Raw genomic sequence first — 12,863 nt, forward strand, 5'->3', positions numbered from 1 at the left:
TACAATGTTACATTTCCATCTACGATATGAGATTCCAGTCTCTCCACATACTTGTTAGCACTTAGTATTGTATTTTTTTAAATTGTATCCATTCTAATGGATGTGAAGTGGCATCCTGTGAAGGTTATAAGGACCATTTCCCTGATAATCAATGACGTTGAGCATTTTTTCATGCAATTATTTGCTGTCTGGTAATCTTCTTTGGTTAGGTGTCTGATCAGATCTTTTGCCCATTTTTGTTGTTGTTTTCTTACCATTGAATTTGAATGGAAATTTTTATATTTTAGAATGAGCTTTATCAGATATGTTTAAGTCATGTATTCATGCCTTTTTCAGCCACTTTCATGGATTCCACTAGAAGGTGAGGCGGTTTCAAAGTCTGTTCTCAAAAACTGGAGAATCTTGGATCTTGGATTTTGTGATTGTTATTAATATTTGGCTCCCTTGAAAACCTCCTGTAGGTGCGTTTTTAGTAGTCTCTTTCTTGTCAGGGTTCCTCAAATCTGTATCTCAGAGACCCCCAAACCCAAGTTCATTCTTTTAACAAATTAGAAAGAACTGGTTAGGAAAATTCTCAATCTCTTGGGTTAGACATCAACCAATGACTCACCACCTCTCTGTCTCATCCACCTGCTCTCTGCCCTGCACGCTGCTAGACCAGTCACCACCCTCGCTCTAGTGCCCAGTGACGCAGCTTTTCGGTTGTCATCTTACAAACTGTGCAGAAGAATTAGACTTACTTTTTTTTTTTAGCTTTTTAAATTTTTATTTATTTATTTTTGGCTATGTTGGGTCTTCATTTCTGTGCGAGGGCTTTCTCTAGTTGCGGCGAGTGGGAGCCACTCTTCACCGCAGTGCTCTGGCCTCTCACTATCACGGCTTCTCTTTTTGTGGAGCACAGGCTCCAGACGCGCAGGCTCAGTAGTTGTGGCTCATGGGCCTAGTTGCTCCACGGCATGTGGGATCTTCCCAGACCAGGGCCCGAACCCGTGTCCCTGCATTGGCAGGCAGATTCTCAACCACTGCGCCACCAGGGAAGCCCTAGACTTCCATTTTAAACTATTCCCTCCCTCCAGAAACACTTTCTTATCTTTCGATTCCATGACCATACCTCTTTCTGCCTCTCCTTTGGCTATTTCACTGGTTCATCCTCTGGATTCTGAATGTCAGGTTGTAGCTCCCCAACCTATGTCCTGTGCAGCTCTCTGCTCACTCTGTACCTTCTTAACCGCACACATGGCTTCATTTTCCAACCAGACACATAGACAGCTGTCATATTTAAATTTACAGGATAGGCTTCTCCTGATCAATAGAACCATATATCCTACTGCCACCTCATTTACACATGGATGTCTTAAATGCTTCCCAACTAGCATGTCTAAAATGAATCTTTTTTTTTTTTGTTTCTCTTTTATTATTAACTTGTATTGGAGTATAGTCGCTTTACAATGTTATGTTACTTTCTGCTGTACAACAAAGTGAATCAGCTATATGTATACACATATCCCCTCTTTTTTAGATTTCCTTCCCATTTAGGTCACCACAGATCACTGAGTAGAGTTCCCTGTGCTATACAGTAGGTTGTCATTAGTTATCTATTTTATGCCTAGTAATTTATATATGTCAATCCCAGTCTCCCAATTTATCCCACCCTCCCCCACCTTGGTGTCCGTACATTTATTCTCTACATCTGTGTCTGTATTTCTGCTTTGCGAGTAAGTTCATCTGTACCATTTTTCTAGATTCCACATAAAAGCGATATTATACGAGATTTGTTTTTCTCTTTCTGACTTACTTCACTCTGTATGACAGTCTCTAGGTCCATCCACGTCTCTGCAAAGGGCACAATTTCGTTTCTTTTTATGGCTGAGTAATATTCCATTGTATATATGTACCACATCTTCTTTATCCATTCATCTGTCGCTGGACACTTAGGTTGCTTCCATGCCCTGGCTATTGTAAATAGAGCTGCAATGAACATTGTGGTACATGACTCTTTTGTTTGTTTGTTTGTTTGTTTGCGGTACACGGGCCTCTCACTGTTGTGGCCTCTCCCGTCACAGAGCACAGGCTCCGGACGCGTAGGCTCAGTGGCCATGGCTGACAGGCCTAGCCGCTCCGCGGCATGTGGGATCTTCCCGGACCAGGGCACGAACCCGTGTCCCCTGCATTGGCAGGTGGACTCTCAACCACCCGGCCACCAGGGAAGCCCACATGACTCTTTTTGAATGATGGTTTTCTCAGGGTATATGCCCAGTAGCGGGATTGCTGGGTCATATGGTAGTTCTATTTTTAGTTTTTTAAGGAACCTCCATACTGTTCTCCATAGTGGCTGTATCAGTTTACATTCCCACCAACAGTGCAAGAGGGGTTCCCTTTTCTCCACACCCTGTCCAGCATTTATTGTTTGTAGATTTTTTGACGGTGGCCATTCTGACTGGAATCGGTATTTGCCCTCAAAATGGGTCCTCCCATAGTCTTCTCTTTTCATCCTTTGTCGCACACTCTAGAAACTGGGTTTTCACATGGACATTTTCCCGTCTCCCTCACTGTGCAAATATAAACGAAGTAGTCCAGGTTTCAATGCCCAATAGCTCTCCAATTACCAGACTCCACAAAGAGAATAGTCTCGCATACACAATAACTTAAGTACTTGTTGAATAGTGATAACTGCAATTGCCACATGTTAAAAAAGTGAATAATCAGGAGCCAAGAGACGAATTTAAAAATATTGCTTAAATGCCTGAAGAAAAAATACGCCTCTAAGAAATTGTTTTGCCTGTATGTGTTTATCTCACTTTAGTGTCAGTAATAACGGCTTCATCGAATAAGATGGTACGTGTATTTTTCCTACTTTATTTTTTCAAAGTGTTTGTGTAAGTTTGGTATTATTTCTTCTGCTGTTGATGTTTCATAATGTCTTCTCTAATAATATCTGAAAATATTATAGGGTTTTTCTTTAAGGGTTATTCTACTTCCTGTATTTTCTGTTTTTGTTAGATTCCATTTGTTTGTTTTATTTCTCTTTTTGTTACATTGGAGATTTCCCTCAAATTTCTTACCTTCCTTTGCTGTTGTTATTGTTTATATTTAAGGCTGAATCACTGAAAAAAAATCAGCAGAAGTTCCCTCTGGGTGTGGAGCTAGTCAACTGATAGGATTTAATATAGAGCGAGTGGGTAGACATCTGGGTTTTTTTTTCCTCACTGGGGGAGACATCTCTGTAAGCAACTATATATCTTTTCCCTGCGGCCACAGAGACTCTCCAGAGAAAAAACATTCTATGACTTCGGTGGGCGGGGGTAGGTGTGCACGGTGGTGGACGGCTATTGAGGGTGTGTGAGTCCGGCTGCCAGCCAGGATGGGGACCAAGCAAAGTAAGGAGCTTGAAAATGTACTGTTTTCTGCGTAGGCTTTTCCTTAGTTCTCTCTTCTTTTCAGTGAGTCTTGTCCTGCTTTTCGCTCTCCTAGTGACCCTGGGTTTGGAGCTGTCTCTTTCAGTTTCTCCCTGGAATGAGCCTCTAGGATCAGGCTAGGATTTCAGAGACTTATCTCCTTGACTGGGTGGAGGGGATAAATGGAGTATCTGAGGGCTCAATTTGGGCTTTACATTAACTTCAACCAGTCTCCCCGTGTTCACCTGTTTCTTCACCTCCGTTTAGCCAAGTACCTATGAGTAAATACATTTGTGGATCTGAGGCATAAAATGACTTGCTTCTTCCCAGCTCTAGGCACATGGTTTTCAGCTCTGTCTCCTCTGATAACACTTCTATGTATTTATCTTAAAATAAACATCAGTATCTTTCATCTACCATGCTCTCCTATCCTGTTCTTTTTACCTCTGTGCTCATAATACATTACCCCTACTTTAGGGTGAAGCTCTGGGGAGGAAAGCAGAGCTGTACGATTGCTTTGAATTTGCCAAATTTAACTGGAAGTTGAAAGATAAATTTTTCATTCATGACCGACTTGGTTTTAGCTCTGATGCCAATAAATATCGTTAGTAAACTTTAAAAAATGTGTGTAGAAGCATCAGCTCTATCGGAAAAACTGAAACCAACTAGATGACAGGTTTTGATATTACTTCATCATACATTTGTCATGACCCATGACTGCTTATGCTCATTGACTGATACAAGAATCGACACATTAGAAATGTTATGTCTAATGATATTTTACCATCGCAAGGGGAAGGCTATATAAATTAAATATTTAATTCTCACTGATACTGAACTCATGGTCCTTACCCCTAAATTTTCTGTGGACTTTGTGGTTGTTGATTTTGGTTTTTCGTTTGGTACCCTTTTGCTTTGGGTCTTTGGCAAGCACCTCTGTCCTTATGTCCTTTTCACCTTTGTTTTCTGGGTGGCAGGACTTCCATTCTGATGAAATGGGGATAGTTATAAACTTCTATTACTTTTTCTGGCCAATAAGAGGTTAGGGCCAGACAGGGTACGTGACAGTCCAGTAAGGCTCTGTGTACTAGAGATACAGAGGTGGTGAAAGGAAGATCATTCTCCAACATCCTGGACTTTAGATCCCTGAGTTTGAGGAATAAAATGAATGGCAGCCTTATAGAGCTCTGCAATGCTTTTGATAACCTTTATGATGTGAGGCAAAAAGGAGCTAAAAGTGTAATGTTTCAGTTACAACATAATTCTGTGTTTCCTGTTCATGCCCCAAACTACTGACTTCAGAATGTATTTCTGAGGCCATGTGCTTTAATTCACTTTGCATTACCTCAAGGGGGAAAATGCAATTAAGTGCTTAAAAAATTTCCACTTAAAATATAAAATGAATAGAGTCTTCCTTAATCCAATATTATTTATATATCTTTTCATGGATAAACACTTGTTTTGTGACTTTTTATGAAGTCTGTGTGGATCAGACTTTCTTTTTTTCCTTCTTTCTTTCTTGTATTCCTGGATTTAAAATTTTTTTCCTATCCATACATGATTTTTGAGTATGAAAATAAGATAGAGAAAACTATTCAGATTAAAGTATTGTGGATTTCCTATGTTTACTATCTACCATTGACTTAACCTTGTCAAAGAGTTTAAATATTGAAATAGTTAAAATAAAAATCTTGTACTGTTTTTCAATATTATTTTTAAAAAGAAAATTGTGTTTATTTTCTTATTCCTTGATTCAGTTTAAACAGGAAACTCTTTCCTAAATGATCTTTCCTTTGTCATCTTAAGGAAAAAAATACATCATTATCAATAATTACTTTGGGGCCATTTTAATAAGATTTGAGTTAAATTACATTTAAATATTTTTCTAACGTTTTGGGTTTAGGAAAGCATTATTTATAGAGTTCTTCCATGTCATGAAAAATGACAGGAAACTGATTTTAACCTATCCTACTCTTTCATTTATTCTTTGACTAAATTCCATATGCCAGCCTACAAAGGTAGTAGACAGTAGGCAATAAGATAGGCATGCAAGGGAGTAAATAAGAGTAAATAAGCTAGTGTTTGCAATGTCTGAAATAATATGGAGGAAACAAAAAGGTGCTGAAATAGTTTATGTCAATTAGGATATCTAGTTACAGTGGATGGAAAGCTGCAGTAATTATGTGACCTTACAGTTGAAGTCTCAACGAAGAGAAAGCACCACCCGTGTATAGTGCCTCGACATACAATTTTAGGAATGGAACAGATTTTTCTGAGGTTTTAAATTTGAAAAAAGCTTGGCATTTTGGAGATACCAGTGTTCTATGACTGAGGGTGGGAATGATATGAGATGAGATTGGAGCATTGATGGGAGTCAGATGCTCAGGGCCTGAGATTGGATTTTATCTGATGTCTAAGCCACCAAAACCTGGATGAGTGGGATCATTCCATCAATGAGTGTTTTTCAAGGATTCTTGTGATTTGTGGGTGGAGAGTCCATTGGGGGGGTAAACAGAGCAGCTGAGAAGATCAGTTATGAAGGTAATGCAGTAAATCAGGCGAGAGATATTGGTGGCGGAAACTAGGAGGTCAGCAAAGGACATGGAGAAAAATTGCTATATTTTAGAGGTAAGATTATTAGTACTGGCTGATACATTATATTTAGGAGTAAAGGAAAGAGAGATAAGTGTTAATTCCCAGACTCTTGAATGAGCAATAGGTTAGTAAGTTTTAATGAACTGGGAAAAACCCGGGAGGAAGTGCATTTGGAGAGGAAATTCATCAATTCCGTTTTAGATGTGTTAAGAACGAGACCTTAAGAAACCTAATCATTTTCTCAGGGTTGGGAATGGATGACGATACTCAGAAAGAAGTGTAAGGAGGATGTAAGGGAACTATTTCTGAGCCCTGAGAACGCAAACATTCAGGATTATGTATCAGAGAAGTCAGCAGAGGTTACTGATAATAACAGCCACTAAAGGAGAAGGAATAGCAGAAAAGTGTGACTCAGGGAGAAACAGAACTCATGGTTTTGGAATAACAGCAGGTGATCCGCAGGACGGAGGTGTGAAGTATGGTGGGGTACAGAGGGTTCGCACAGAAGCTGTGGGAAGCCAGTTCCAGTGGGTTAATTGTGGGAGCCTTGACAAGTGATTAGGAGGTAGGAAAAGCACAGATACAGACAGAACATTCCAGAATGGAAGCTGTGAAGGAGAACAGAACAATGGCAATAGCTCAGTAGGGATGTGGGCTTACACAGGGTTTTCTTCTGCTTGTTGATGCTTTTGTTTGTGTTTATTTTTTTAAATCTGGGAGAACCACAGTTTCCTATGCTAATAGGAACAGTACAGTAGAGAAAGAGCGAGAGAAAGGCTGAACAAGAGGAGTAGTGTTGCTAGAACAGGATGGTTCCAAGCACCTGTAGGGTTGCTAGCTTTTTGTTTTAGTTTGGTTTGGTTTGGTTTGGGTTTTTTTGCGGTATGAGGGCCTCTCACCGTTGTGGCCTCTCCCGTTGCGGAGCACAGGCTCTGGATGCACAGGCTCAGTGGCCATGGCTCACGGCCCAGCCGCTCCGCGGCATGTGGAATCTTCCCAGACCGGGGCACGAACCCGCGCCCCTGCATCGGCAGGCGGACTCCCAACCACTGCGCCACCAGGGAAGCCCGGGTTGCTAGCTTTGGACAGGATGAGGAGAAACATTTTACTCGCTCTGTATCTGAGTTGCTCTTTAACATCTGTTTCCTTTACGAAGTGTGAGGTAGGTTTGTCCACTGAATGCAGGAGTGAGGGAATGGAAGTAAGTGGAGATGGTTTGAAATTAGCATGGGAATAAACCAGCATGGGATAAATGAACTGGTGGTGAGCACTGTTAAAGGAAGACTTATTCTGACACTGGCTAACACCCTAAGGAAGACTACTGAGAACTTCATCAGGGTTGAGCGGAGTTGTTTCTGAAGTAAGCAGCTGGGGATCTAGGAGTACCTGGCTTGATAAGGGAATGGCTGTGGTTCCCCCAAAACTGAGAGGTCCTGTCCCCAGAAAACATTCCAGATCCGGAACGCTGAACTCTCATCATTCATCTGCGCTGAACGCAGCAGACCCTCATCATTCTTCTAGCTCGGTTACCTACTGAGTGTGTATGCTCAGCATACCCCACCACACACACACACATGCACTCTCACACACACACACTGTCACACAGACTCACACACACACTCACACATACGCACACCCCTTTCAGAGCCAGAGTGCAACTGTGGTCCAAAATCAGTACCAAAGAAAAATAAGTAGTTGAGTAAATGAATTTATAAGTAAAAGCATGCTTAGAATTTATGCTTATGCTATTTTGAAAAAAAATCCTTGAATGGGTTTTAATTATAAAGAGAAATTTAAGAGCTCAAAGGTTAGTAAAAATGCAAAATGAAATTTTTGTGTTTTCAGACACAGTACTTCTGGTTAAATAAGTCAACTTTGCTTTACTCAACATTGTTTCATAGCAACAAATTCCCCCCACCCCCGCCGACACTTTGGTAAATAATCTGGAACCTTTTAGACATAGAAGCACATAAGGAACAAAAAATTTAATCTGGATGTAATTGCAATATACAAAACAGGTATGCCTTAAAATTAGCAAATTCTTTGGAAAAAAACAAGTTTGAGGATCTTATAATTAATATTCTCAGCCCTCAAAAAATTATATATCATTTCTAGCAGGTAAACTCAATGAAATCTTGGTTATAACTAGCATGCCTAGAACAGTCTTTGGCACAGAGTAGTCATTCAGTAAAAAGTTGTAAAAGCATAAAATTTTCCCTTTGGTATTTATTTTAAACATCTTATAGGGACAAGTGTCTGCTTAGTGTACCAGCCTTCTTCCTATGAGCTTTACCTTTCCAAATACTGTCTTATTTACATACACAGAAGCTTTGCACAATACATTTTAATATCTACATTTATAAATGGGAAACCAGAGGCTTAGGGTATTATATCAGCATTTTCTACACTTATGAAAAACCTACTATAAATAAGCACTGGGCTATTTACATACTTTATTTCAAAGTAGCTCATTTTTACAGCAGTCGTCACATTTCACAGGGGAAAATGAGCCTCAAAGGTCACACTCATAGTAAGTGAAGGTGAGATTCAAACGCAGGTATATCTGTGCCCCAAACACATGTTCTTAGTGTTATTCTATATGAGGTATGTGTGGTTCTCCAAAACATGATCTGTCCTAGAAAAATCAGAATTCAGTTAGATATTTTGTTAGAAATGTATCTCTGTGTATGCATTATGTGATTTTAAGTACTGTGTAGACATGGTGGGAGAAAACGAGATTTCACAAGGAACACAGGTTTTAAGTGAATAGGAATTAATGTTAAAGTATGCTTTGAGAACTGAACCTTTTATGGAGTTTAATGAATATCCCTTAATGTAATTATTGCCCACATGTTTACTGCTATTACCACCACTACTACTATTACTAAGCTATTGCTATCCTTGAGTGCCTAATGTAAACCAATGCAGGGGACACGGGTTCGAGCCCTGGTCCGGGAAGATCCCACATGCCGTGCAGCAGCTAAGCCCGTACGCCACAACTACTGAGCCTGCGCTCTAGAGCCCGTGCTCTGCAACAAAGAGAAGCCACTGCAATGAGAAGGCCGCGCACCGCAATGAAGAGTAGCCCCCGCTCGCTGCAACTAGAGAAAGCCCGCGCGCAGCAACGAAGACCCAACGCAGCCAAAAACAAATAAATAAATCATAAATAAATAAATTTTAAAAAAAGAAACAGGACCAGTGGAACGAAAGTTCCAAAGCAGACCCAATGTAAATAGTCACATGATTCACAACAAAGGAACTAGTGCAGTGCTATGGCAAAAGTGTGGGCTTTTCATTAAAATTAGATGTGGGAAAAAAGAGAATCAGGACCTCAACCTCACACTATACTAAAAAGTCAAGTCTAAGTTAATCGTAGGTCCACGTTTGAAAAGTAGAATAATAAAGATTCTAGAAGACAACATAAGATAATATGTTCATGACTTTGTGGTAAAGATTTTTTTTAAATACACCAAAAGCACTGACCGTAAAGAAAAGTTCAAACATCATTAATATTAAGAATTTTACTTCATCAAAAAACACCATTGAGAGAGTAAAATTACAAGTTTCGTAGTGGAAGATGTTTGCAATACACATATTTGACAAAGAACCTGTATCCAGAATACATCTTACTCTTATAAATCAACAACAAATAAAACAGCCAACAGAAATGGATCAAAACCTTTTAATTGGCACGTCTTAAGAGAGGGTAACCCAGTGACCAAATAAAATGAAAGTGTTCGGTGTCATCAGTCCTCCAGGCATTACTCATTAAAACCACAATGAGTTAGTATCCCATACTTATGAGAGTGACTAAAGTTTAAAAACTGCTAGTTGTGGGCAAGGGCATGGAGCCAGGGAACAGCCCTCGGAAGTATAAATTGTCATTTGGTGCAATCACTTTGGAAAATGGTTTGGCCATATTTATAAATACATACCTCCTGAACTGTCAATTCTGTTTCTAGCTATGAAGTCCCCCAAATGCATACTTTGTCCATCAAAAGACAAGTGGGGGGCTTCCCTGGTGGCGCAGTGGTTGGGAGTCCGCCTGCCGATGCAGGGGACATGGGTTCGTGCCCCGGTCCGGGAAGATCCCACATGCCGCAGAGCGGCTGGGCCCGTGAGCCATGGCCGCTGAGCCTGCGCGTCCAGAGCCTGTGCTCCACAACGGGTGAGGCCCCAACAGTGAGAGGCCCGCGTACCGCAAAAAAACAAACAAACAAAAAACTAAGTATGTATTTTACATTTTAATTGTGGTATTTAATTTCATTTTAATTGTATTGATTCAAATTAAAAGATGAATGTAATTTTACCAAGAATAGTTAATTTGGGGAAAATTAATATTTTAATAGAAATTTAGCATATATAACATATATAACTATATATACATATATATTTATACATATATAACAAGCCTAAAGGTTTTCTAATGCATATATTATGTATATATATATATATTTTTATTTATTTGTATAGGTAGATAGATATAAAGCAAGGCTAAAGGTTTTCTGGTGCATCTGTCCCATGTGCCTACTCTGACAGGTAACCGATCTTGCACGCCACTTTGACAGGCTTATGCAGGCAGAGAGCTGGAGGAGCAGCTGCGGTCGGCGTCCAGTGTAGACGAGCTCATGACTCTGCTCTACCCTGAATCCTGGAAAATGTACAAGTGTCAGTTAAGGAAAGGTGGCTGGCAACACAGTAAAGAGCAGACCAACGCCAATACGAGGACAGAAGGGACTCTAAAGTTTGCCGCAGCACACTACAACGCAGAGATCTTAAAAAGTAAGTATGGGAAAGAAAATATATAGTAAGCTTCACATGTCAGCCCAGGGAAAGCTGTCACTCTGGTCCTTTAGTTTCAGCATTTGTGATACCACTGAATACCTTTAGGGCCGAAAGTAAATAAAACAACAAAATAAAGAATTATTTTCAAACTACAGAATTTTATGATTTCACTGTGAGTGGTTAAGATGATTTCTTGAAAAAGAAAGACAGGGAGGTGCGTGCATATCAACACACTGTAATTTTTTTTTTAATTGAGGTGATGTCCCATCGGAAAAAATTTTAAAACATACAGATCAATTTTACACACTATACCAGTTTAATCACTTAAACATTCTGCATCATAAAAATAATTGCGCATACATTTTCTTTAGCTTGGGATATAGAAACGTTTAATTTCTAAATCATCCAAAATCACCTTATCAACTGCTACTTGCTTCTGTGTTGCTTCAGGAACTTGCTTGAGAGCAGGACTTTGGTAAAGCTACAGCCACAAAAAATTATGATGTTGCTCAGAATGCCATAGCATAAATAGGTGGACACTTTTAAAACGTTTAACTCCTTCCTGTTGTTGGATGTTAACTGCTGTAAAGGTTTGAGATTGCAAATTATTTTGGGAACAAACGCAAACAAGCAAAATGGTTTTATGGTTGAATAGCAGTTGCTTATAGCAGTAGTTTGTATCAGTTTAAACTACTGTTTATAGCAGTAGTTTATAGCAGTAGTTTTTATGGTTGAATAGCAGTAGTTTATATCTTTTTTTTCCCCAAAACTTTATTTGAGGGGAAATAGGGGGAAAATAAACTAGAACATTTCAGAAGTACATCATTTTTAATGCAGTCTTTAAAGAGTCAGCAGTGTTATAGGTAAAGCACTGACTCATTGGGAACAGAATTCCAAGAGAGAGCATGAAAGGACTAGACTTTGACTTTCTTGAAAAAGCTTAAGTTCAGGATGCATGTCCCAGTTGCTGGAAAATACCCTCTCACTTCAAGTACCTATCACCAGGGCACTACGGAGGTTGCCAGATCGCCTGCCTGAAAATGAGTTTTGAATTGAACCCAAAACCAAAGCCGTCCTCTCATTTACATCTCAGTTTAAAAAAGAAAAATTAAACACGTTTATGTTTGCTCTGAGACGTCAAAATTGCTACGTGTGATAGCAAATGAGCACGAGTCTCTGTGGGTTTTATAAACACCTGTATATTAAATGTTCGTTTTCTTAAGTAAAGAAAACCAAACATAAGGACCGTAGAATCAATATTCTATTCTCATTTTGAGAAAGCGTCTGGATGTTAGCTGTTTTTTCTTTTAGAGAATACCTTTAGCTGCTCTGTTAAAGATTATATGCTATTCCAATTCACGGGGCGATGCAGGATCCCATCAACCATTCCTCTGAAGTTATGCATTGTACTTAACTCTTCACTCTGAAATCAAATGTGAGTGGCTTCCAGCTGCTGTGGGTGTCTCCGCCTTGGCAGCTTCCGTGCGACTCACGGCCTTCCCTGTGACCCGACAGGTATCGATACTGAGTGGAGGAAGACCCAGTGCGTGCCGCGGGAAGTGTGCGTGGATGTGGGGAAGGAGTTCGGAGCAGCGACAAACACCTTCTTCAAGCCTCCGTGCGTGTCCGTCTACAGATGCGGCGGCTGCTGCAACAGCGAGGGCCAGCGGTGCACGAACACCAGCGCCAGCTACCTCAGCAAGGCGGTAGGCCGGGCTCTGCGTGAGCCCTGCACCCGGGCGCCTTCATCCCTGCGGCCTTCAGAGGGCCTTAGTCCCGCTCACACTTGCTTGTCTTGTCTCTGGGGAATGAAGTTAACGTCCCAGTAGTTGGTGCTTTCCATGGTAGACCATCACCGAAAGAGTAATTGATGCTTCGTGAACTCTCTTTGCAGAGTGGCATCCAAGCCACGTTTTAAAGATCAAATAGAAATGCTTATGCCAGTAGCGTATTCTGCAGAAAGTAATATTCATTTTAAAAAGATATTAAGATTTAAAAACATGATGCTGTTTTTATATTCAAGCCAAACTCTATCAAAGGCATGGCGGCCTTCTGAGTCTCTTGAAAAGAAAACGCTATCTTTTTCAA

At 40.2% G+C, this 12,863-nt stretch overlaps 1 protein-coding gene across 1 annotated transcript in view; it reads left to right on the forward strand.

The window, feature by feature from the left end:
* The window catches only part of VEGFC (vascular endothelial growth factor C), a 79,414-nt gene that overhangs the window by 37,429 nt on the left and 29,122 nt on the right, over nucleotides 1-12,863 (forward strand). Inside the window, exons 2-3 of the mRNA XM_082863698.1 lie at nucleotides 10,559-10,772; nucleotides 12,291-12,481. Coding sequence (XP_082719824.1) covers nucleotides 10,559-10,772; nucleotides 12,291-12,481 — 405 coding nt within the window. The remainder of the gene's footprint in view (nucleotides 1-10,558; nucleotides 10,773-12,290; nucleotides 12,482-12,863) is intronic.

This window comes from Leucopleurus acutus, assembly GCF_964270905.1.
Source record: "Leucopleurus acutus genome assembly, chromosome: 21".
NCBI classification, from domain to species: Eukaryota; Metazoa; Chordata; class Mammalia; order Artiodactyla; family Delphinidae; genus Leucopleurus; species Leucopleurus acutus.